Source organism: Taudactylus pleione, unplaced genomic scaffold (assembly GCF_031769625.1).
Source record: "Taudactylus pleione unplaced genomic scaffold, aTauple2 ptg000041l, whole genome shotgun sequence".
Classification (NCBI taxonomy): Eukaryota; Metazoa; Chordata; class Amphibia; order Anura; family Myobatrachidae; genus Taudactylus; species Taudactylus pleione.
Window position 1 is genome coordinate 49,598,657 of NW_028284443.1, and position 22,579 is coordinate 49,621,235.

At 42.2% G+C, this 22,579-nt stretch overlaps 1 protein-coding gene and 1 non-coding gene across 3 annotated transcripts in view; both read left to right on the forward strand.

Moving 5' to 3' along the window:
• The window catches only part of MCF2L (MCF.2 cell line derived transforming sequence like), a 316,624-nt gene that overhangs the window by 263,502 nt on the left and 30,543 nt on the right, over positions 1 to 22,579 (forward strand). For both annotated transcript variants that reach the window (XM_088458539.1, XM_088458547.1), the window contains 11 exons: positions 9,037 to 9,152; positions 10,454 to 10,523; positions 12,492 to 12,584; positions 12,669 to 12,761; positions 14,855 to 14,980; positions 16,320 to 16,541; positions 17,205 to 17,297; positions 17,788 to 17,866; positions 19,618 to 19,684; positions 19,845 to 19,963; positions 20,179 to 20,271. In XM_088458539.1, the coding sequence (XP_088314665.1) occupies positions 9,037 to 9,152; positions 10,454 to 10,523; positions 12,492 to 12,584; positions 12,669 to 12,761; positions 14,855 to 14,980; positions 16,320 to 16,541; positions 17,205 to 17,297; positions 17,788 to 17,866; positions 19,618 to 19,684; positions 19,845 to 19,963; positions 20,179 to 20,271 (1,171 nt within the window). The remainder of the gene's footprint in view (positions 1 to 9,036; positions 9,153 to 10,453; positions 10,524 to 12,491; positions 12,585 to 12,668; positions 12,762 to 14,854; positions 14,981 to 16,319; positions 16,542 to 17,204; positions 17,298 to 17,787; positions 17,867 to 19,617; positions 19,685 to 19,844; positions 19,964 to 20,178; positions 20,272 to 22,579) is intronic.
• LOC148538150 (U1 spliceosomal RNA) lies at positions 5,116 to 5,280 on the forward strand. The gene has a single exon (XR_015872982.1). It is a non-coding gene; the product is annotated as a U1 spliceosomal RNA (small nuclear RNA).

Sequence of the window (22,579 nt, forward strand, 5' to 3'; positions counted from 1 at the left end):
GCCGAGCAGCAGCATTGAGAACAGATTGGAGTGGAGAGATGTGGGAGTCAGGGAGGCCAGATAAGAGGAGGTTACAGTAGTCTAATCTGGAGATGACCAGTGAGTGGATGAGGGTCTTAGTTGCCTCCAGTGTGTGAGAGGCTTTGATCCTGGAAATATTTTTGAAATGGAAGCGGCAGGACTGTGAGAGGTACTGAATGTGTGGTTTGAAGGAGAGGGAGGAGTCAAGGATATATCGGGAAACTTGTGGACCCGACATCAGAATTTTTATGGGAACCCCAAGGTTTCTATAGAGGGACACACCCTTCATTCATCTTAAACTGGGTATACACTAGACTATTTTGTTAATGATTTGGCTGATTCTGATGCATCGGAATGACAAATCGTTAAAATCATCCAGTGTGTATGCACTATATCATGCATTGCGTGCTCCCGTGTGGTCATTAGCCGCATCGCCTGATCTTTTGTACATGCAGTCCAATCAGGCGATGTGGCTGACGATCCCACGCAGTGGTATATGGCGGGGGTCGGCATATCGGATGGTCGGGAAACGGATCGCCCAGTGTGTACGGACCGCCCGATATGTCAGCCCGTCGACAGGGGGGTCGTGTATCGCATCGCTGGGTACACGCGTCGTTTAGTGTGTACCCAGCTTTACTATGGCAGCTACCTGCCACCCCTTGTGGTCTGTCAGTTCTTTGCACTTCTGCATCAAAGTGCCCCTAAGCATAATTTAATGTTGGCGCTCTATATATGCATTATATTCTATGGCTTCAAATGCATTACAATGCCAGTGGTCACACAACAGAGAGCTCATTATTCTCCACAGGTATCACACTTTGCTCTACAGATAGTAAAGGGGAACAGGGCCCGAAGCAGCTCAAAGGCCCTGGCCTTCAACTCCTGTGTAGAGGGCATAATTCACTTTGGTCCTTCAGTTCCACCAGCCAGGGCATTATTGGCCATTAGTTTCCCTCTCTGAGAAAATGTTTATGGCAACAAAACAAAGTTAGAAGCTGGAAATGAATCAACACCAAGAGATCTAGCCTTCTCATGTTATAGAGCAATCTATCCAGCCCTGCTACATGTAGTAGTAAAAAGATTTCTGTTTCTTCATTCTTGGTTGACACTGGCACACTTATTCCAGTTTAGTAAGCGTACCACAGAGACGGGCACTTTCGTAGTAGCTGAAGTTGGCAGCAATTGCATTTTCATTTTACGTTCCTGGGTTGAAGAATGGACCTTGAATTACATCTGCAGCCTTCATTTTTTACATTGTCCTTGTCTATAACCCCATTTCATTGATCCATTGACATCTGCTTGTACTTCCTCTGAGGACTATTCACGTTTCTCCTTTTTTTTTTTTTGTTTTTACATCTAGCAGCTGAGGAGCTGCCACCCAGACTGGATGGTTTTTATTGGTGGCATGGCTATTCTGAAACTTATGTGATATGTGGCACTTGTATATCTGTGTGCAACTGAGACTGTAAATGGAATAAAGTGGATTAAAGCTGCAGCCGCTGCATGGTGGCACTTCACCTTCTGATTGAGAGACTCAGTCACACACAGATATACAAGTATCACATATCAAATTAATCAGCATATTCTCCTGGTGCATCCTAGTCACATCGCCTTACGATTTAAAAATGCCCAGCGCTAGCAGAGTCTTACGGGACCAGGCACACCAGGAGGACACATCTGTATTTCTTATGGGCCACATACATCAGCAATCAATTGGGGCAATTCCCCATTTGCAGATGATTGTATAAAAATACGTGCAATGTATGAGATTCATAAAAAGTGATCGGAATCGGTAAATCAGGTTGTCCATGATGAATTTCACCGACCAATCGGGAAAGAAAAACCCAGTGTACGGTAACTATTATCTGATTTGCAGATCGCTACTAGTAAAATGATGAGACTTACACAATTGGCAGATCTGTAATCTGCTGAAGATGATCTGCTATCTGTGATGTGTGGGTGCATATTGGTGGATGGAGAATCATGAATTCGAGGGGGGGAGGAGGGGGTAAAAACGCAGAATCGTTGAATTGATTTTTTTCTAATGTATAGGCCCCCATTACCCTTCTCTGTTGTCCTGTTTACCAGTTTGACTAACATAAAATTAAAGGACAGCTCCCCTGCCCTTACAATTATGAATTATAACAGGTACTACAGGATTCTTATATACTTTAGGAGATTTTTATAAATATCATAATAAAAGTTTTATTTTAATAAAATCAAAACTATTACAAAGAGTGCCCCACCCAAGCGTAGTATTTTTCTTTTAGTAGCACTGCATGGAGATTATACATTACTCTGGGAGCACCACAAACCCTAATGGGATGACCGGTACATTGTACACAGACTGAACACCCTTATTTTGTTAGTTCTTTTCTATACATACACAATACAAACCTCTACATCTAATGTGGAATCACCTTCTTTCTCTATCATTACAAGATTGTTAGCTATCACAAGCAGGGCCCTCTGCCCTCATGTGCTTTTCCTTACCTCACTTATACCATCATCTCCTCCCCACTGCCAACAGCGGCACCAAACCCATGGGGCTCAGCCGGCACTGCTTATTCGTGTATGATGACTGCTGGTGCAGCTTTGTTTATAAACCTTGTAGTCCATGTGCTGCATTGTTATGTACTGTAAATCACCTTTTTTATTGTTTTGCAAACCCCTTATGGCGCCATATAAATACAGGATAATAATTATGATGTGCAGAATTGTCTGTTTTAAATACAGGGTAATATAACTAAAGATTAATATTGACAAGGTGCACACAAATCACATTATTACTACTAACTCAAAAGCTACAGTAAGAGTATGAATAGGAGGTTTGGCGTTTAAATCCCTGCTTGTAGAGTTTTGGAAGTAAGTGTAACTGCAGTATATATGTGTGTGTGATATATATATGGAAACCCACCCTTACAAATCCTGCGTTTGCACTTGCCCCCTCCCCATGTGTCTTCGGGGGGCAGGGGTAACAGGGTATACTAAGTTCACTGTGGGAGAAAGATGGAAGCAATTTTTAAATATAATTTAGTTTATTTTAGGAGTTTATCGGTAAACTAGTCTTTCTCCTTCATCCACTAGGGGACACTGGAGTTCAAGACAGTGGGGTATAGACGGTGGTAGAGTAGAGCCTGGCACTTTAAATAATTCAGAAGTGTGACTGGCTCCTCCCCCTCTATGCCCCATCAGCCCCAGTTTTAGAAATGTGCCCGAGAAGAGCCGGTCACATAGGGCTGAGCTCCAGCCCACACTTAGTAATTTTACTTTTATTTTAACTTTTATTTATTTTCATAGCTTCAACAAGCATTGAGGACAGGCTGACAGAGTGCTGCGTCTGTCAGCCTGCTACATGGAGGCATCAGGAGACCCGCCACCACTAATAAAGAGTGCGTGTCCGGGTCCCAGGCACCCTGGCAGTAGCTCAGGGAGGGACACGCCACAGTTTAATATAGAAGCTGTGTCCGTGCTTCCCCATGCCTAGCCGCAGTCCTGATGCCAGCAGCTGGTAAGTATAGCTCTGTTCCCCTGACTAGCGTGGGACTGAGTTAGATCTGCGGCCCCTCCGCCCCCTCCCAGGCTCATACAGTCCTGGATTCCTGGTATAACGCCGCTAGCGTTATTACAAGGGGCGGAGCTACCGCGCATATAGCGCGGATACCCATCAAGGGAGACTGTTCAGACAGTCTAATTACATAGGTGCGCTGTGCAATGCCTTTCTACGAGCTGCTGGCGCATCTCTTAACATCCCTGCACTGCTGAGTCAGCGCTGGCTCACTTAAAAGAGTCTGACAGCGCTGTGTTTGACTGCTGCCGATGTGATCTCCTCCTCCCTCTGCTCTATGCCATAGTGGTGAGCAGCAGGGGTTAGTTTATTGCCGGTTAAGACCGGATGCAATAGCGCCGGGGCTCTACTCCCGGCAGTGAGGGGGCGTGGCTTAGGTCCGGCAGCCGTTACTGCTCCCTCTCAGTTGGCGCGCACTACAGCGCAGGCATATGCAGAGACTGTCACTGTACAGAATACAGGCAGTCTGTAACTTTGCAGAGGCAGCTGTTTGCAGTGCAGGGAGAGGGTAGAAGTTTGTGCCTGAAGATGCTGCACTCACTGTACCGCTGCTGGAGTTAGTTCCAAGCACATTTGTCTACCTATGACATAATGCAATATGGGTAGCTTTGTATACATGCCTACATGAGTTAAGTGTATGTATAAGTATATATGTGTATATATATGGGGCTTTCCTGCTTATATATACTGTCTGTTAAAACCAGTTTTGTTCTATTGATGTTTCCAATGAAAGAACTGTTAATAAATATATAGATGAAGAGGACCTATGTGTATAGTCTCCCCTGTGCATAGCTGTAGAATCTAGATAGAACCTAGTTTGGTCTCTATTATAGTACAATGCTGAGGCATACTGAGCTGTTTACAAATTATGCACGCAGTGTAGCAGTTTTCCTGCTTACTTAGTCACGCAACTGCATGGTCCATATAGAACTTGGCTCATTTCTGTAGTTCCTATATGGTGGTCAGATAATGTACTTATATTCTGTAGGGGAGAGCACTTCAAAACTGTCGACTCCACAACTATCCTATCTGCTGCCCTATGTCATTGTGATGTCACTGTGTAGAGATAGTTGCGACTATTTTACAATTGTCTATCTCAAGATGGCTGCTGTTTGATTAAGAAATTAATCAGTACTCACTAATGTCAGATGTTATTGACGCAGTACCTCTACAACCCGCCGCCACTATTATAGAGTGAGTGTCTGGACCCCTGACACTAGCTCAGGGAGGAACATGCCGCAGCCTAATACAGAGGCTGTGTCCATGTCACTTTGCCCTCCGCATGACAAATATGCCTGTATTCGTTAAATATAATGCAGTATACTTCATTGACCTGAGGTCGTCCTTTTGATCCCCACTTTGAAAAGGTGGGTTCAACTGGAGCTCAAATGGCTCACCTGATAAGGCAAGGACAGAAGGCTCCCAGGATCTATACCAGTCTGGGACAGCACGCTGCTAAAATATCAGGCCTACAGAGGACACACAGCACATCAGCAGTCTCCCTGCGTGGAGGTAAGCCACAGTTCATACTTAGCTGGCAGGGGAGATACCATGATCACAAAGGTGGTTCTCTCAGGGCGAGGCGCATCCATTGCACCATGGGTGTGCTGACCCCCGATGATTTCTCAAAATGCGGAAATCTCGACTGCATAATTTGTGGAAGTGGGGGACTGCGTTCACGTTTTCTCCTGGATAAATTATCGTTATCTATGACCTTGTATGAGGGTACATGTATGCGATATGTGTATATATGTGTATGTATATGTGTATGTATGTATGTATATATATATATATATATATATATATATATATATGTATCGCTTCTTATCCTTGCCATAAAGGCAAGGGTAGGATTTGTTCTTATCAGTTTTATATCTGATACCTTGCATATTTTAAAAAGAAAGATACTGCAATTGGAGGCTGGACTCTCCTGCTGCGGTGGGTTGGTACAACAACTTCGATTTACACATACTATTTATGAATGTATTTGTTATATGTGTGGGTATACCTATGCTTCCGCAATCATTAGGTTACCTCTAGTTCCACAGATGGGAAGCCAGCTGGGATTACCAGAAGCTGTAGGCTATAATATATTATATTGGCTCTATAGACTAGAGTCATGTTCTGCAGTTTACATTGTGATAGTCACAATTCCCTAAGGCATGGCTTCTAATATGCACCATATACTTGTCTGGGAGCCTTCTGGTAGTCCACACATGTATATAAGATAGGCACTTACACCCTTCTGGGGTTACAGTTTTGTTCCTGTCAGTTTATATCTACGGCGCCCCCTTTTTGGGGGAGTTATTATTATTACAATGTATGTGTATATAGGTGTATGTATATATACTCGCTTTGACAAAGGGGCACGTATCCCCCGAAACGTCGGCCTGTTTGTTTCAACATAGTTTAGATATACCTTTTTGATCACTATTTAAGTCTCGGAGTCCCGCTATTTGTGGTTCCTACTATGTATATATTTATATATTATATAGAGCATAATGATCTCCTGGTGCAGGAGTCGGACAAGTATACTTACTATGTTGACTTCTCATGCAACTATTTGTCTAAGTGTACGTGTGTATGTATACCGATATATTCATGTTCCTCGTATGACTACTTCCTAATAATTGGGAAACACCTGTTTTTTTTTTTTTTTTTAGCCCTAACTGGGGTTTTCTTTACAGATATATCCTTTTTTACTTGGGATAATTATTGCATTCTATGTCTATGTACAGGTACCTTTCTCTGTATAGGTTCCTGTACTCCATATTATTGTTTAGTCGCATATCTCAATAAAATGAGGCTATAAAGTGGCCCCTGGGTACATTCCTATCAGTACATAAAAATCCAGATTCTATTCCATCCTCAGGGCTTACTTGGTTAAATGACAACAGACCACACTTCTGTGCCTGAAGGTCTAGGGCCACCCACCGAATAGGCAGGGTCAGGCCTGGCTTGATTAGATTGGTGGGTATCCAGTAAATCATGGGCCCTGCGGTTCAAGTTTAATCCCTCATTGTGAACACTATGATTGTCAAGGGTCACTGGTGGGATCCATTATCAAATATGTAATATTTCTATGTGTATCTTGACCAGTACAGGGTCTTATTTAATTCTTTCACTATCCCGCCTCTTGACTAATACGCACTTAACCATTCTAAGTGTTAATGTACTAATACTTACTCTAGCAGACCGTGCTTGGGGTATATGTATAATCTATATAAGGATACATATCCCTAATGGAACAAGCTCAGGTATAGAGTCCTGTAGTACGACCTTCTTGTTACCACTAACATTTTGCTAGTTTTCTACAGTCTCTCCTACGGCAACATCGCCAGACTGAAGACTGTGCTATGGAGCATTGGTTTTTAGCCCACTGAAGCTACTCTCTATTCCCGATGTGACGGGTTGCTGTGAGATGGAGAAGGTCAGTGACATTCTACATAGTTTCTAGAGTGCTTCTAATTGCTCACAGGTAAGCGGTACCCCACTATTGCCTCGGAAGATGCTCCGATTTCATGCAACCTGACACGACATAGCCGTTATTCTCCCTTATGCATCCTAGCTGCAGACTTAGTAGCCATCCGCTCTTTTTAGCAGTAGGCTCTACCCTTTAGAGCTTTCCTGGCGTGCATAGTTCCAACATTGAGAATGTCACTTTATTCTTCTGTTGGGGTTATAATGAACTGTGACTGTAGCGCCTGTGGGCTAATGCACATCTTTACATTAAAGCGTGACAGTCATTATGTTCCACGCAGGGGGCCTGGTTGGTTTTCCTGTTCAGTACTGTGAATATTTTCATCACACTGACAGGTACCTGATGGGTACCTCTATGGTTGTCCTAGTGCTGTAGCCTTGCTGTATGGTTGCTTCCCTATATTGGTAGCTCTCACTGGGTGACTGTTGCATCCGTGCTCTTTAACTGCTAGGGTAACCGGGTTGTTTTTTATACTATGTTCAGGACAGCAGTTGATACTGCCTACGCACTTCCATCATGTTGGATGTTGTTTGAAGTTTGTTGCTGTGGGTTTCTTTTCAGGTCGGCACAGTGGCTTGTGCTGTAAGGTCTCCACCTGGGATGCCCCATACACTAATTCGAGACCCGCCCCAGGCAGTAGTAACCACTCAATAGGCAGACAACTGATGGGCTGCCAGACATTCTGCCAGTGGTCTGGTATGGGGATTTCCAGCTGCAAGGTTTCAGTTGCTGTTTTTCCCTCTGTTTCTGAGTTGATTGTACTGCTGTCTGACGCTCTGAAAGGAATTGTGGTCTCGATTCTTTCAGAGCTGCCTCTGCCTCATGTCATTGGGATCTCTATCCTTATGGGAGACTTCTATGGTTTCACTCTGGTTGCCAACCTTGTAGTAGTTGGACCTCAAGAATGGTCCAGGGCGACTGTTCGGTCTTGTCGTTTGCTCCCTGTATACTCTTGTTAGGAGTCTGTGGACAGGATCAACTCTGTATCTGTAGATTGGTATTGTTATATGTATAACTATATGAGTTATGTCCAGCAGTGCTGGGATTCTGCTGTCTCCAAATTATACAGCTTCTCATGTTCAACTCTGGTTCGTGCTTGGTCTGTTTCGGCTGAGCTTACGGTGTTCAGCTGTTTTCATCTGCGGCTGTTCTCTTGCTAGCAGTATTCCATTCGATTTACGCTGTAAGGTGTGGAATTTCTATGGCTGTTTAGCAAGGAGCCTTGATTGTCTCCTCTGCTCTACAACACTTGATCTTCAGCTCTTGCCTTTCCATTAGGCCTACGGTTCTTGGTGATCCCGGTTTTCGGTTTGCCAAGGGTTCGGCAAGTTCTCCGCGCTTCCCACCCGGGAGGTTGGCTTTGGGACGTCCCCACTGTCTTGAACTCCAGTGTCCCCTAGTGGATGAAGGAGAAAACAGGATTTTGGTACTTACCGATAAATCCCTTTCTCCGATTCCACAGGGGACACTGGACGCCCGCCCAGCGCTGCGTACCTGCCATTTTGTTTGGTTTCTTATAAGGTTGTGTGACTGCATATGTTCCCTGCAGTTGGTTCCTCTGTTCTCCCTCATTCGGGTCTTGTTCCGTTCTGTGGTCCTCTCCTTCTCCTCGTTTTCCTATGGTCCTCCGTCTCCTCTCGGGCTCAGTTCTTAAACTGGGGCTGATGGGGCATAGAGGGGGAGGAGCCAGTCACACTTCTGAATTATTTAAAGTGCCAGGCTCTACTCTACCACCGTCTATACCCCACTGTCTTGAACTCCAGTGTCCCCTGTGGAATCGGAGAAAGGGATTTATCGGTAAGTACCAAAATCCTGTTTTTCCAGAAACCTGAAGTCTCTGCATTCCCTGTAATTGATCACATACCAGCACTGATTTTTTTAAGGGACTCTTTTGTGTACAATTACAAGTACAGACAGAGAGACAATAATAAGACCCAATAATCTTTTGCTTCACACTGTCTTACAGGGTTATGCTGCTGAGATGGAGAACCCCTTAATGATGCATCTCTTATCTCCAATGTTTCACAATAAAAAAGATGTGTTGTTTGGCAATATGGAAGAAATCTACCACTTTCATAACAGGTCGGCTTTTTTTTAAATGTGTAGTAATACGAGCTAGCCGTGACTATCAATAATAATAATAATTAGGTGAGATGTTAGAACAGAAGAGGCAAAAAGCAAGGTCCACTTTCTGCTTTACACTTTCCAGATATGCACCCTGTTCTACACGCCTTATTCTATATGGATTTGGATACACCTACTTAGTGTTCACGCTAGGCTGTTTTAGTAGGGTGCCATGCCCTGCCCGATTTTTAAAGGGCAGAATGCACCCTACCCCTTTTAGCGGGGTATGCAGTCGGGAAGCCGGCAGACCTAATCCAGACAGCCGGTATCCCGACTGCTTAATCCCGGCGAGGGTTAAATGACAGGCGTCCAAATCTAGACGCCTGTCATTTTACCGATGCCTGGAGACCGGCTACCGGACTCCTGATTGAAGGGATGCTGGGTAACCAGCGCGGGGGGTGGGGGTGTAGGTGTTAGGTTTAGCCACTGGGGGGGAAGGTTAGGGTTAGGCACCTCTAAGGGAGGGTTAGGGGGGGAGATTAGGCTAGACAATACTTACCTTAGTATGACCAGGATTTCCTCCTCTGCCGGGATGCTGCTGTAGGGATTCCCACCGCCGGGGAGGGGTCCGGCGGTAAATCATACCGATTCCTTTAGCAGCGCCCTGCTAAAACAGCCTGGTCAGGGCTTGTGCAAATGTGTGTGAGGCTGCGATGGTACTTGATTGTACCGATGGTTTCGCAGTCTTGCTAAACATTACGGATATGTGTAAGGTAAAGTGGGCGTTCTTCTGTTAAGCTGCGGCGGCATACCAATCATTACGGATTAGCATACTATCGCAGTGAGACTGTGTGCATAATCGCTATTGCAATAGCAGTTGCAATCGGTAGTGAATCAGGCCCAAAGAGCATCGGGGAGGCTCGTATTTTGAAGGAAATGCTCCTATGATTACATAGTAAACAATGTCTAATGGTGGTTCACAAATTGTCCAGTTACGAAAACAAGCTTAATGCCCCACACCCGGCCCAGCATCAGGTCTTATCAGATTCCATTTGTTTCTGTTAAGTAGCATCCAGAAATGTCCCAGTGCCCCAGTTCTATATCTGTGACAGGTTCGTCAATGACATGTGCAACATGCCCCCTAAATAATTAAAATGCTTTCTTTTAATTTAGTTTGTATTTATTTTTGCTTTGCGGGTTCTGTGTAATACCACAATTTCAATATTTTCTTTGTTTTATCTTTTTAGATAAATAATATTTCTTTTACTTTTTTATTTTTAAACAGATTTCGTAATCTAATATATGAGTGTTTTCTTTAGAATATTCTTGAGAGAGTTGGAAAACTACACAGACTATCCAGAGCTAGTAGGAAGGTGTTTTCTTGAAAGGGTAAGTGTTCTACATAAAGAAAGGCAGCAAAACTAACACACTCTGGGCCTGATTCAGACCCGGTCGCAAGCGCTGTGCGCTCGCAACCGGGTCGATGGTGGCCCAGAGCGCATGCGCACGACGGTCAATCCGTCGCTTCAGGTCTCGCTCCAAAGGGGGCGAGCTGTCGATGTTGAGTGACAGCTCGCCCCCTTTGGTGGGCAGGCCGGGGGGTGGCTGCCCAGACAGAGGCATTCCCATGAGAACGCCTGCCGTTTGGGGCCGGCCCCACTGACATCACGAGTGATGTCAGTGGAGAGATTCCGGCTCTGTTAGAGCCGAAATCTCTTTGGGGCCTGCGGCCACGAGACCCTACCACGAGGGTCTCGTCGCAAGCGCGATGGTCGCGATGGTCTTGACCATCGCGACCATCATCATGGCCGCTTGCTATAGCTGTGGGTGGTCACCCACAGCTATGCGAGCGGCCAGGAGGCCGTTCTTAAAAAAAAAAAAAAAAAGCCCGCCCCTGATTCAGAGCGAGCGCTCTGTCAGAGTGACCGGGTCTGAATCAGGGCCTCTGGGTTTAGTTTACTGAGAAAGCTGGCATGTATTGTAGCTCATGATACTCTGATGGTGGTTTGCTTGCAATATGAGCTATTGGATGATTGTTTGTTACGGGTTTGTGTACATTTGCACTTTGTTAGTGGGGTCATTCCATGGTAACTCACGTTACAAAGTGACATAGCAAACAATTAGCAATTCCTGTATACAGTTTTTTAAAGCATTATCTGTCTTAATATTTTCTCAGTAAATAAAATGAATTTCACATAAATTTTGCTGTTGATAGCCATGCATATGCTTGTCACTTTGTAACGTGAGTTACCATGGAATGACCCAGTAAATGATTCCCATAGCACCCAAATGATATAAAACTGTGTATGCCAAACATCCGTGACCATTTGGGTCTTCTCTGAACTGAAGATAAATACTTTTGTGATTGTATAGAAAGATACATTTTCTCATGTACAGCAGACTACCGGACAGCAATCTGACTGATAACACTGCCGGAGCATCCACTACAGCCTGTTGATTTTATTTTCTGAAATGAATTATTTCTGAGTTATGGCTTGTAGTCTGGCTCCGCCTACACGGAATTCAGCAGGCGCAACTTGCCTGATTCAGCTGCCATGTTTGTGAATAGTTTTACTCTATACTTTTTCTTTGGAGGGTGTGTCCAGACAGGAAATGCATGGGGTATTCTGCTGTGATTGCGTTGTTGTGGCACAGTCTCCCACTGTACAATGCCACAATTTGCAGTTTTATACAGTGGGGCTGTGGCTATGTTAATATAAATTGTGTCACAAATCTTCTGGAGTCCCCACTTCACTGAAAACGTGTGTGGGACCCAGGAGGCTAGTCTTTATTCTCCAGCAGTCCAGGAGAACTCCCCGAAATTCTGTGTTCTTATGGGCATTCTGGGAAGTAGCCAAGTGTGCACTATAGTCATTGTGAAAATCTACCATTTTGGAACGCTCATCATTGATAGCACAACACATTCCTAAATGGGAGGAGCACCCGTGTTAAACACAGCACCTTCATTATTTAAAATGCTTTTAAAAAAGGCCAAGTAGAAAGAAAATGAATGTGTGCCAGTCCTGTTTATAGCTATATTTTGCAATGGAAGAGGCATTTCCTGAAAGACAATTTTATATATGGACCACTTTGTGAATCTCCCATAATTAGTGCAAGCAAGAAAACTTTTATATTAATTATTGTTTTATTACTTTTGTTATCAACCTATCCATAATTTACTTCCTGCATTGTCCATGCAAAAATATGTGTCCGTCTATTGGAAGGCTTGTTTCGGTAGACACCAGGTTCAGTGACACGGAACAGGCAGTCTTTCTTAACAAAGATACCTTTGTAGACGTATGCAAGTCAGTAATAAAGTATAGTTTAACCCACCAGACCATATCTCTTTAAACATAGATGGAGGATCTGCAGATATACGAGAAGTACTGCCAGAACAAGCCCAGGTCAGAGAGTCTATGGCGCCAGTGCTCTGATTCCACTTTTTTCCAGGTAACTAAAGTGCTGTGGTGTTATCGGACACTAGTAATGTGGCTATCTAATAGTAAATGTACTACAGCATATCTGTGTCTGCAGGAATGTCAGAGGAAACTGGATCATAAGCTGAGCCTGGACTCTTACTTACTGAAACCGGTGCAGAGGATAACAAAGTACCAGCTTCTACTGAAGGTACCCAATACTGCTAGCAAAAAAATAAGGTTATATTTAAGGTACATGTATGTCAAGTGTAGTGTGAACACATCTCTTTTCTTAGCCAAAAGTTAATAACATGTCTTACAATTCAGATACTCTTAGGAATGTAGAAGGGTTTTATGCAGGCTGGGACTTACTATCTAAGTAAATGATGCATATTAATGAGGATAAACAACTGCAGTGCCAAAAGTCATGGGGCAGCAGTATGTAAAGGTAATGGTATGGGGTGTCACCATTCTGTGACGTTTTGTAAATGCCCAGATCTGCGTCAGTTGTATTCTGACATCTTGTGAGTCAGTTTGAACACTGGCTAGGCTTCTCATTGCAAGGGGACGTGAATTATTGAAGTACGAATGGGGCATCATAGTGGCTGCCCAACAGACGGGACATTCCATTTCCGAAGTTATGCTGGCATTCAACATCCCATGTTCTACAGTATCAAGCGTGTACCGGGAATTCCCGGTGGAAGGTATTACCACCCATGGTGGATATCACAGTGGCCGACCATGGGTGCTTAATGTCTGGCCAGAATTGTCTGTGGTAACAGACAAGTGCCACTTGCTCAAATCACATCCACATTCAGTGCAGGCGGTATATACCAGCCGCATATCCAGTAGGTCAGTGCAGCGCTCTTTAGCTTCTATGGGATATGGGAGCAGAAGAACCCCAGAGTGGCTGTTCACACTGCAACACTGGACACAGCGCCTCACCTAGGCTTGTGACGTCACTAATTGGACCCAGGAGGACTGGCAACATGTGGCATGGTCTGATGAGTGACGGTTCCAGTTCTTTCAGGCTGATGGGTAGGGTTTGGATGTGGTGCAGCCCCCAGTTGTCAACAAGGGATCATGCAGGCCGCTAGTTATTCAATAATAGTACGGGGGGTGTTAACACGCATGGGTTGGGTCCGCTGGTACGCCTGAACACATCATTGACCAGTAACTGCTACGTTGCATTGCTTGATGACCATTTGCAGCCCGTAATGAACTTCATGTACCCTCACAATGATGGGCTACTCCAGCAGGATAATGCTCCTTATCATCGATCCCAAGTTGTTCATAATTGGTTCGAGGAGAATTCTGGAGAGTCCCAATGGTATGGCCACCATGTTTGCCTGACATGAACCTAATTGAGCATTTATGGGACATGGTGGAGAGGTCCATTTGCACCTAAGATCCTACACCACTAAATATCAAGGAGCTGTGAAAAGCTATCCAGACGGCATGGGTAAACATCTCTTCAATTGGAATCGATACCACTTGGAGGAGTTGCACATCTCCAGGCTAGAGGGAGTCATACACAATACTAGGCATCTATCCCATCACTTCAGTGTATTAAATAGATCAGAGACTTTGAAAGGCACACATGTAGGAAAAATAATGCAAAGATGTATTACATTTATAGGCAAAAGGTGCAGTATACGGCCACACTGTGGAATCTGTATTTTCACACTAGATTTTGAGCTCCCTCTCTCTCTTTCTCTCTCCCCCTCCCTCCCCCTCTCTCTCTCTCTCCCCCTCCCTCCCTCCCCCCCCTCCCTCTCTCTCTCTCTCTCTCTCTCTCTCTCTCTCTCATGTTTTTAACATTTTGTCTGCCAGATTTAAGAGGGCAATACTACTTAATGCAAATCAAGGCTGCTTTTGAATTTAATATTATTGCCTTTTTAAATATGGCAGGTAAAACTGATATAAATCAGGAATCTTGAAAACCCACCACTTCGTAAATATACCCCTCTGTTTCCTACTGTTTACTAATGTTACAAACTTCAAATTTAACCAAAATTATTTTACAAGAAAACACTTTCTAAACAAGAACTGTAATGCTCACCTGTAAAGTTATTGAGAAATTACTCCTGGAAAATTATGCCACAGACATTTATATTATTATTACAACATAATCCTATAATTGTATAAATGTATGCATTTCAAAACAAGGAAAATTAATTTGGCTGTACAGCAAATTCGGACACTGCATTTTTCCATAGGCTACGTCTTGACAGAAATATAATTTACTTACATATTTCTCTTACTAATATCCCTTATGGAGTGAGTACATTTTGTTTCATTCAGGAAATGTTGAAGTACAGTAAGAACTGTGAAGGGGCTGAAGATCTGCAAGAAGCATTGGCCTCTATTCTTGGCATTCTCAAAGCTGTCAATGACTCTATGCACCAAATAGCCATCACTGGATATGAGGCAAGTGATCAGTGGCCATAAATATATAGTATTTATAGTGATATGTGTATATTTGTATATATTTCTATAAAATACAAGTCAGATTTGGCTGGTATAAGACGATTTGCCATATCAGCATTTCTCCATATCCTCCAGCTGTACCATTCCCGTTGACACCGTCACCAACTGTCCAACAAGAGAGCCCCAGACCATCACGCTTCCTCCTCCATGTTTAATTCCGGGTCGGTTCCTTGCACAGAGTGATTGGCAACCTAAACCAATAGCATTTTGCAGCTCCATTTTGGTCGATGCATAGTTGGTAAAGGGTTCCTCCTACGGCAGGGGTGGGCAATAAGCGGTTCTTCAGCTACTGATGAACTCCACATCTCAGCATGTCCTGCCACACTTTCAGCATGCCCTGATAACAAACTTGGGACAGGGCATGCTGGGATGTGTAATCACACAGCAGCTGGAGTGCCGCTTATTGCCGACCCCTGCCTTATGGCAAAACATACCTCCAGGCTATGTCAGAATTCTAATCGAGGAAAAGAACAAGATGGTAGGCTTTCAGTCATAGAATGGCCACCACAGCCTACAGACTTAACTCCATCGAGCTGGTTTGGAATGTACTGGACAGTACGATGAAAGCAAAGCAACCTACAAATGCAGCACATTCTGTAACAATATTTGCTTTCCAAACCATTGTGGAAAGAGTGCCACAACTCGTTCAGGGATTATACAGTATCTTTAAAAGGTGGCTACTTTGAGGAGTTAAAAATGTAGATTAAGTTTTGTTAAACAAAATTAGTTTATCTATCTCCAGTTGTTTAGTTGTTCTATGCTTTAATTTCAGAGTACGTTGAGACTTTAATTTGCATATATTTCAATAATAAAAAAACAAACAGAAAAATGTTGGTGATCTAAAACTTTTTACCGGTAGGTATCTGAAGAAATTTAATTAAACACCACAATTTCAAACATTTTAAATCTGTCCATCATGAGATCTTGCCGACCATGTAAGAGAAATGTCAACTATCTATAATAAAAATGGAAAGTAACAGTGCTGCAATGGAATGTCAGGTGAACTTCATGGTCCATGTGTGAACATTACAACTGTGGGCTCTAATGGTTCTTTAAGTTGTACATTTAAGATCCATATTTTAAAGACGTGCAATTAAACATGAATATATGACTGCTTTCTTGGAACATGTGTTGACAGGCTTTATTATTTTTCAATATATTTATTTTTTTCTTAATTTGCTGGAAATCCTATAAATGTAAGACATTACATATCATATTCAGTTCTGTGCAGTACGCTAAGCTCAGAGTTAACACTATGGACTCTCAATCTTCATTCTAGGGGAACCTGAATGACCTCGGAAAACTTTTGATGCAAGGGTCTTTTAATGTCTGGACTGAACATAAAAAGGGCCATTCCAAAGTAAAGGATCTGGCACGATTTAAGCCCATGCAGAGGCACTTGTTCCTGCATGAGAAGGCAGTGCTGTTCTGCAAGAAGAGAGAAGAGAATGGGGAGGGGTATGAGAAGGCCCCTTCTTATAGCTACAAACATTCCTTAAATGTAAGTGCACATTGAGCACACCACTACCACTGTATAATATATGTAATTAACATGTCAGTAGTGCTCCCCTAAGGACTAGGATATATGGGATAATTTATTATCGAGTGATAAATCGTAAGACATGGATTTTCTATTTTGGAGCACACTGCACTTTGTCTTTTCCATGTGGAGAGCTACACAGGCAATTTTGAATCACTGAGTAGCTTGACCATCATGTTTCAATGCACAATTCCACAACTAATGATTTTAGGTAAAGAAAATCTGCTACAGTGACTAATGATCTCACCTAGAATGGAACTTTGCAGTTATTACAGTTTTCATATTGGCTTTTTACTCTGTGCTTTTTAATTAGTATTTTTATTATTATTATTACAAACAATTGCCCCTAATAAGCTAGATTATAGCTTGTATTCTTTCAGGGACAATACACTGTGACATTTCTTCTGGCCGCTTTTATTTGTACATTTATAAGTGTAATAATGTTTGGAACATCTGCAGGAAATGTTTTCTTTGGATATGATACTCGGAGATTGGTAGGATCTTTTATTTTTAATGCACCACAAAGTTTTCACATAGGAGTTACGTATGTAATCTATATTGTGCTGTAATTAAAATAAATGAAAAAATAAATAAGTGACCCTACTTGCTTTGTTTGTTTGTTAGATGACGTCTGTTGGAATAACGGAGTATGTGAAAGGGGACAATAAGAAATTTGAAATCTGGTACAATGCAAGAGAAGAAGTTTATATTGTGCAGGTACGGTTATATTGCAGTTTAACAGCCACAAAGAACATGCATGATGTGGTTATGTACACCTTTTTATTAAATGAAAAGTGTTGAATAAGTCACTGTGGACATATGTAAAAATACAGTTACAAGGCTAGATACTTTAAACTGGTAAGGGAAATCCCACGTCTCGTGTAAGGGTCATATGAGGCACAATTCTATACCATAGAAGCAGTACTGATGCATCTTGAAGAATGTATGATTACTTATTAGCATATTTCGTTTGCGAAAGAGAAATACCAATATCAAAGCAAGTACTAATTCTAGGTTATAACAAAGGTTCACCTTCAACATTCACAATAGTGGTGATTAGTAAAACACTAGAATGAAAAAGGAGGGGTAAACTGTAACACCATGCTACTGTAATTATTATTGAACGCCATATACTTGTGTATCCTTTTTTTTTTTTTTTAATTAAGAGGTACATTTGCACTAACTAGATCATTGTGTATTTTTACAGGCTCTAACAGCAGACATAAAGGCCACATGGGTAAATGCAATCAGAAAAGTGTTAACCAGCCAGTTACAGGCTTGTAGAGGTAAATATAACTCCTTTTCCTCTAGTTGTTTGCTATGTCTATTGCATTGTTTATATTGTGGGAAGATCTTTTGCTTTGTCTTCTCCCAGGCACGTGTAACCAGTTAGATGCCATTTTCTGTATCCATTGTCTTATGTTTCAGTACAGCCACATGTGACTGTCAGTTCTGATTACATCAGCAAATTCAGCTGTGATGAAATCACTCACATTGTACCACTGATAGGTGGACTCTTTGTGGGATTCCTGTCTTTCATTTTACCATATTTTCCCACTTTGCCTGCTTGCTCTCAGCTCTTACTCCTGCTTGGATGTAGACTGGTCTTTCGATTTAGATTAGTTCTTGACCTTTGCCGTAACCTGATCTTATTTGGATAGCTAATTTGTGCTTCCTTGTCTATTTCTGCTGCTTTTCTCAGCTGACATATATTTGAGCCTTTGTGCCCTGTTGGTTTCAGCTCATTGTACACTTCCCTGCATTGTGCACGTGTGAGAAATGTTTGTTAACAAAACCTGGAGATAACCAAGTACCAATAAGCTTATCAAGTTATAATGGAAGATTGGATTCTGTAATACGCAAAGAGCAAGCTAGATTGGCTTTTGTTAGGTTGTAGTGTCAGACATGCCAGTGGGAGTACAGGATCATGTAGAAACAAAAGATGTTTGGATTATTCTCTAAGGCAAATAATTTGTGCTTTAAATATGACCAGTTCAGAAGTGATTTTCAGATGCTTCATGTAGGATTGATTGACTTGTAACTTTTTACCAAACTCTCTCACGATTAAACAAATTAATTTGCTTAAAACAATGGAATTCCTTTCTACTACAATTATACCAATGAATGTGCCTATTGGTTATCTGGGATGAAACAGACAGCAAGTGAAGGCCCCCATACACCAGCAATCAATTGGGCCAATTCTGTGTTTTACAGATGTTTTTGTAGAAAAGTCGCCAATGTATGGGGTTCATCAATCGCCAATTCTGACAAAGAAAGATCGGAATCGGTGAATTAGGTTGTCACACATGATGGATTTTGCAGACCAAACGGGGCTGTACATTGCCAGTGTATGGTAACAGGCAGCCGTTTCAAAGACCTTTTTCACCTATAGAACTATTTCCTTTACGTGTGACTTTCATAATTTGCAGATCCAATCACTGTAAAATATTGCCAGTGTATGGGAGCATATTGGTGGATTGGAGAATTGTTCAATCTCGGGGAATCTTTTCTTTTCTTTTTTACTGACCATATGCCTTTGTATTAGGGGCTCTAAAACAATGAATTCTAATCATAAGTGGAATCGGCACACACTGAGGCAATGCTACATCACAGGCTTTCAGGCAGCAGCCATACACTGCAAAGCTTGTTTGCAGCCGTCGTGCCAAACAGTCCTCCTTGGCACGCCAGGTCCTATACGACTCTCTTTTTGTGTGCATTTTTCACTCTAAACTGTCTGTTACTTCACAAGACTGCACTGATTACTTTTATATACGATACTTGTATGTCTGTGTGAATCTGTTTAGCGGGCGCAGCTGTTTTTAAGACACTAAGATGCATTTTCGGGCGAAAAAGAAGCACAGCCCCTGACTGCTCACTCACAATGACGTATTGAGGTCTATGAGGACAAGTCTGTAAATTATCAGCTGCTTATATGGCTGGTTTTTAAAATAATATGCTCTTCTTTAATTATTTTAACATGCTGGTTAGTACAAATTGTGCAAATATAAATCATTTTCTGTCTGGTTTGTGTTTGCAGAAGCCAGCCAACACAAATCTGTGGAACAGACCAACAGTTCTCCCTTGCCTACTCCATCTAGTACCAGGTGAGCTTGTGTGTGTTCATTTGTTAACATAACATCTTAATAATTACTAATTTATATTGGACCAAATTAGTTTACTGTGAGTATAGGATATCTATGTGTGCAGTCAGTTATGCTACCATAAATACTGAATAAAGTAAATCATTCTATTTTCTGTTTCTAGTCCCCTAAGAAGTAAATCTGGAAAAATCAAAATGTTGGAGGAAAGAAAAACTGAGCCGCCTTTAATAAGCCCCGACTCCTCTTCAGTAACATTACCAAAGTATCTTGAAAAAGGTAAAGGTGAGTTTAGTGTCTTATGACTTGTGCTGTGCGGGTCTTGTAGTCCTGGACAGGCAGCGAGATGAGGGTGTAGAGGAAAGGCTTATGCAGAGCTCTATGATCTTGCTTTACCAAAATAATATATAAAAGCTCTTCTCCTTTCCTGCTGCATGTTTGTATGTCTGTGTATTCCACACAAGTCTATTTCTCTTGTCTGCTGTGTCTCTCATTTCTAGATGGCACAGTTAATAGCCCTACCTCAGAATCTTCTTCAGTTTCAAAAAAGCGCTTCACTTTGCAAGGCTTTCCTAACCTCAAAACGCAGAAAGGTAATCTAACGCCAGCTAGATGATATGCACTAACCGCATTCGCTTCCGCTCACCATCACGACATACACAGAGAAGGCTTGATTGACTGAAGTTCAGTATATTTCACACTTTGAGTAAACTTAGCTCAACTTCAGTGTCCAAGGTCAGTTAGTTGACAAGTATACGGATGTAGCACTGTAAATTGGAGAAGAACAGCAGATAGTATATACTGGAAATTTCCTTATCCATTCCCTTCATTTACGTTTCATTGTGGCTCATGTAGACTTAGATGAATTTGCGCCTTGAACATAACCAGTAAAAGACACATTCAAAGAAAAGTGAATTTACCTGCATGTGTTCAATTGAAAGCATCTCAAGATACGTACAGCTGTAAAACAGAATAGTAGTGTTTGTGCCAGCCCGTACATCAGGCGCTCAGGTTGTTATCTGTGCTCCTCACAATAGCATAGATATAGCTTAGAGATGTAGCTTGACAGTGTTAGTAGTAAATTCTAAATCCATATTAGTCTATACAGTATATGCACAATATAATAGTGTAATAAAGTGTCATATACACTAGTGAGAATAGGATTATGACCATTATTAATAAATGTCAGTCTCATTTTCAATATAAAATGTAAATAAGTACAAATGAAAATACAAATTAAATAAAAACATAATTGACACTAAATAAAAGTCAGTTAAATAAAATATTTTTTTTCCTTTAAAAATTAAATAGAAATCTTCTGTCCCGCAGTAGTCCAAATGGAAATGTCAAGTGAGTACTATTATGTTGTAATATAGCTGCAAAGCTAATTCTCTAATTACTTAGCTGGAGGGCTCAACACATAATCAGTCGGATTCAGCTTAGATGTCATTGCACCACCAAGATACCGTATGCTTCCTGATCTATCTGAATCCAGATCTGTTTGTTGCAAGTACATTAACCCTCTTTTACTGTACTCAGCATACGATTGGCCACTCCTTCCCTCCTCCGTGTCTACATATATAAGCGTTATTTTCTTTTACACATGCTCGGAATCTATATATTTTAATAAAAAACAGCAGGCGTCCTCCTATCTCTGCGTGAGCCATTATGTACTGTATATACAGATGTGAACAAATTTGTTGGTACACTTCCACGAAAAATGAAGAATCCATAGTTCTCTATGAAATAACATGAAAGTGCCAATAGTAATTGACAGCCATCATTGTTTGTTCCATATTTAATAGAAACCAGACTTTGCATTTTTGTTTCAACAGAATATATAATAAGCGATAAAGCATGCCTGTCTGTCTGTCTGTCTGTCCTTTATGCAAGGCCAGAGCTTTGGACCTAGTTTCACCAAATTTGGCAGGGTGGTGTAGTTTGACCAGGAATAGGTTTTTGCCTAGGTTTGAACTTCATCAGGGCCACACACTGTCACACAATCCCTAAATTTGGGGACATTCTTAAAATACCCAGGTTTCCAGGCCTGGCTCAAGTGGAAATTGGCAGTCTGCCTGTGTGAAGCTACAAAAGTATAATTTTAACCACAGTCTGATCAACTGTCAAACTTTGACTCATGCAAGTTCATATTAAATCCAGAGTTAGTCCTTTTTAAAGTCACCATATATATTAGTCAGCCCTCTGTGTTTGCATTCAAGGGTGTAACTAGAACTTTGGAGGCCAACATAGCAAGATCTTAAAAGGGCCCCCCAGTCGTGGAAAAAAAGACAAATACATTTGCCCCCCACACAGAGCCCATTTAGGTTATGACACACAGGAGTTCCCTTTATACACATTATGCCACGCAGTAGTAGTGCCACTTATACATTATGCCACACAGTAATGCCCCTTACACTACACAGTATTGCCCCTTGCACATTATACCACACAGTCATGCGCTTTATAGATTGTGCCACATAGTAGTAGTGCCTCATATAACACATTATTCCACACAATAGTAGTGCTCCTTACATATTATTTGCACAGTAATGCCCCTTATAACATTATGCCACACAGTAATGTCCCTTACACATAATACCCCCCCCCCCGGCAACTCACCTCCCCGTGTCCCTCCAGCAGCCTCTCGCCTCTCCCTGTGTGCCATCAGCAGCCAGCAGGTATGGATTTGAGGCCGGACCGCCAGCTAATTATAACTGGCACACCGGCAGGCAGCGGCAGACATGAACAGAGAGTGCTGACGCAATTATAATCTGGAGTCGGTCGCGAGCCAATTGGAGATCCCAGACTGGCAACCAATCAGGAGCCGCCACTGCTGTAATCAGCTGGCAGGCTGCCACCAAAACAACACTGATGACACCCGGGCCCCCCTCTGCGGCCCTG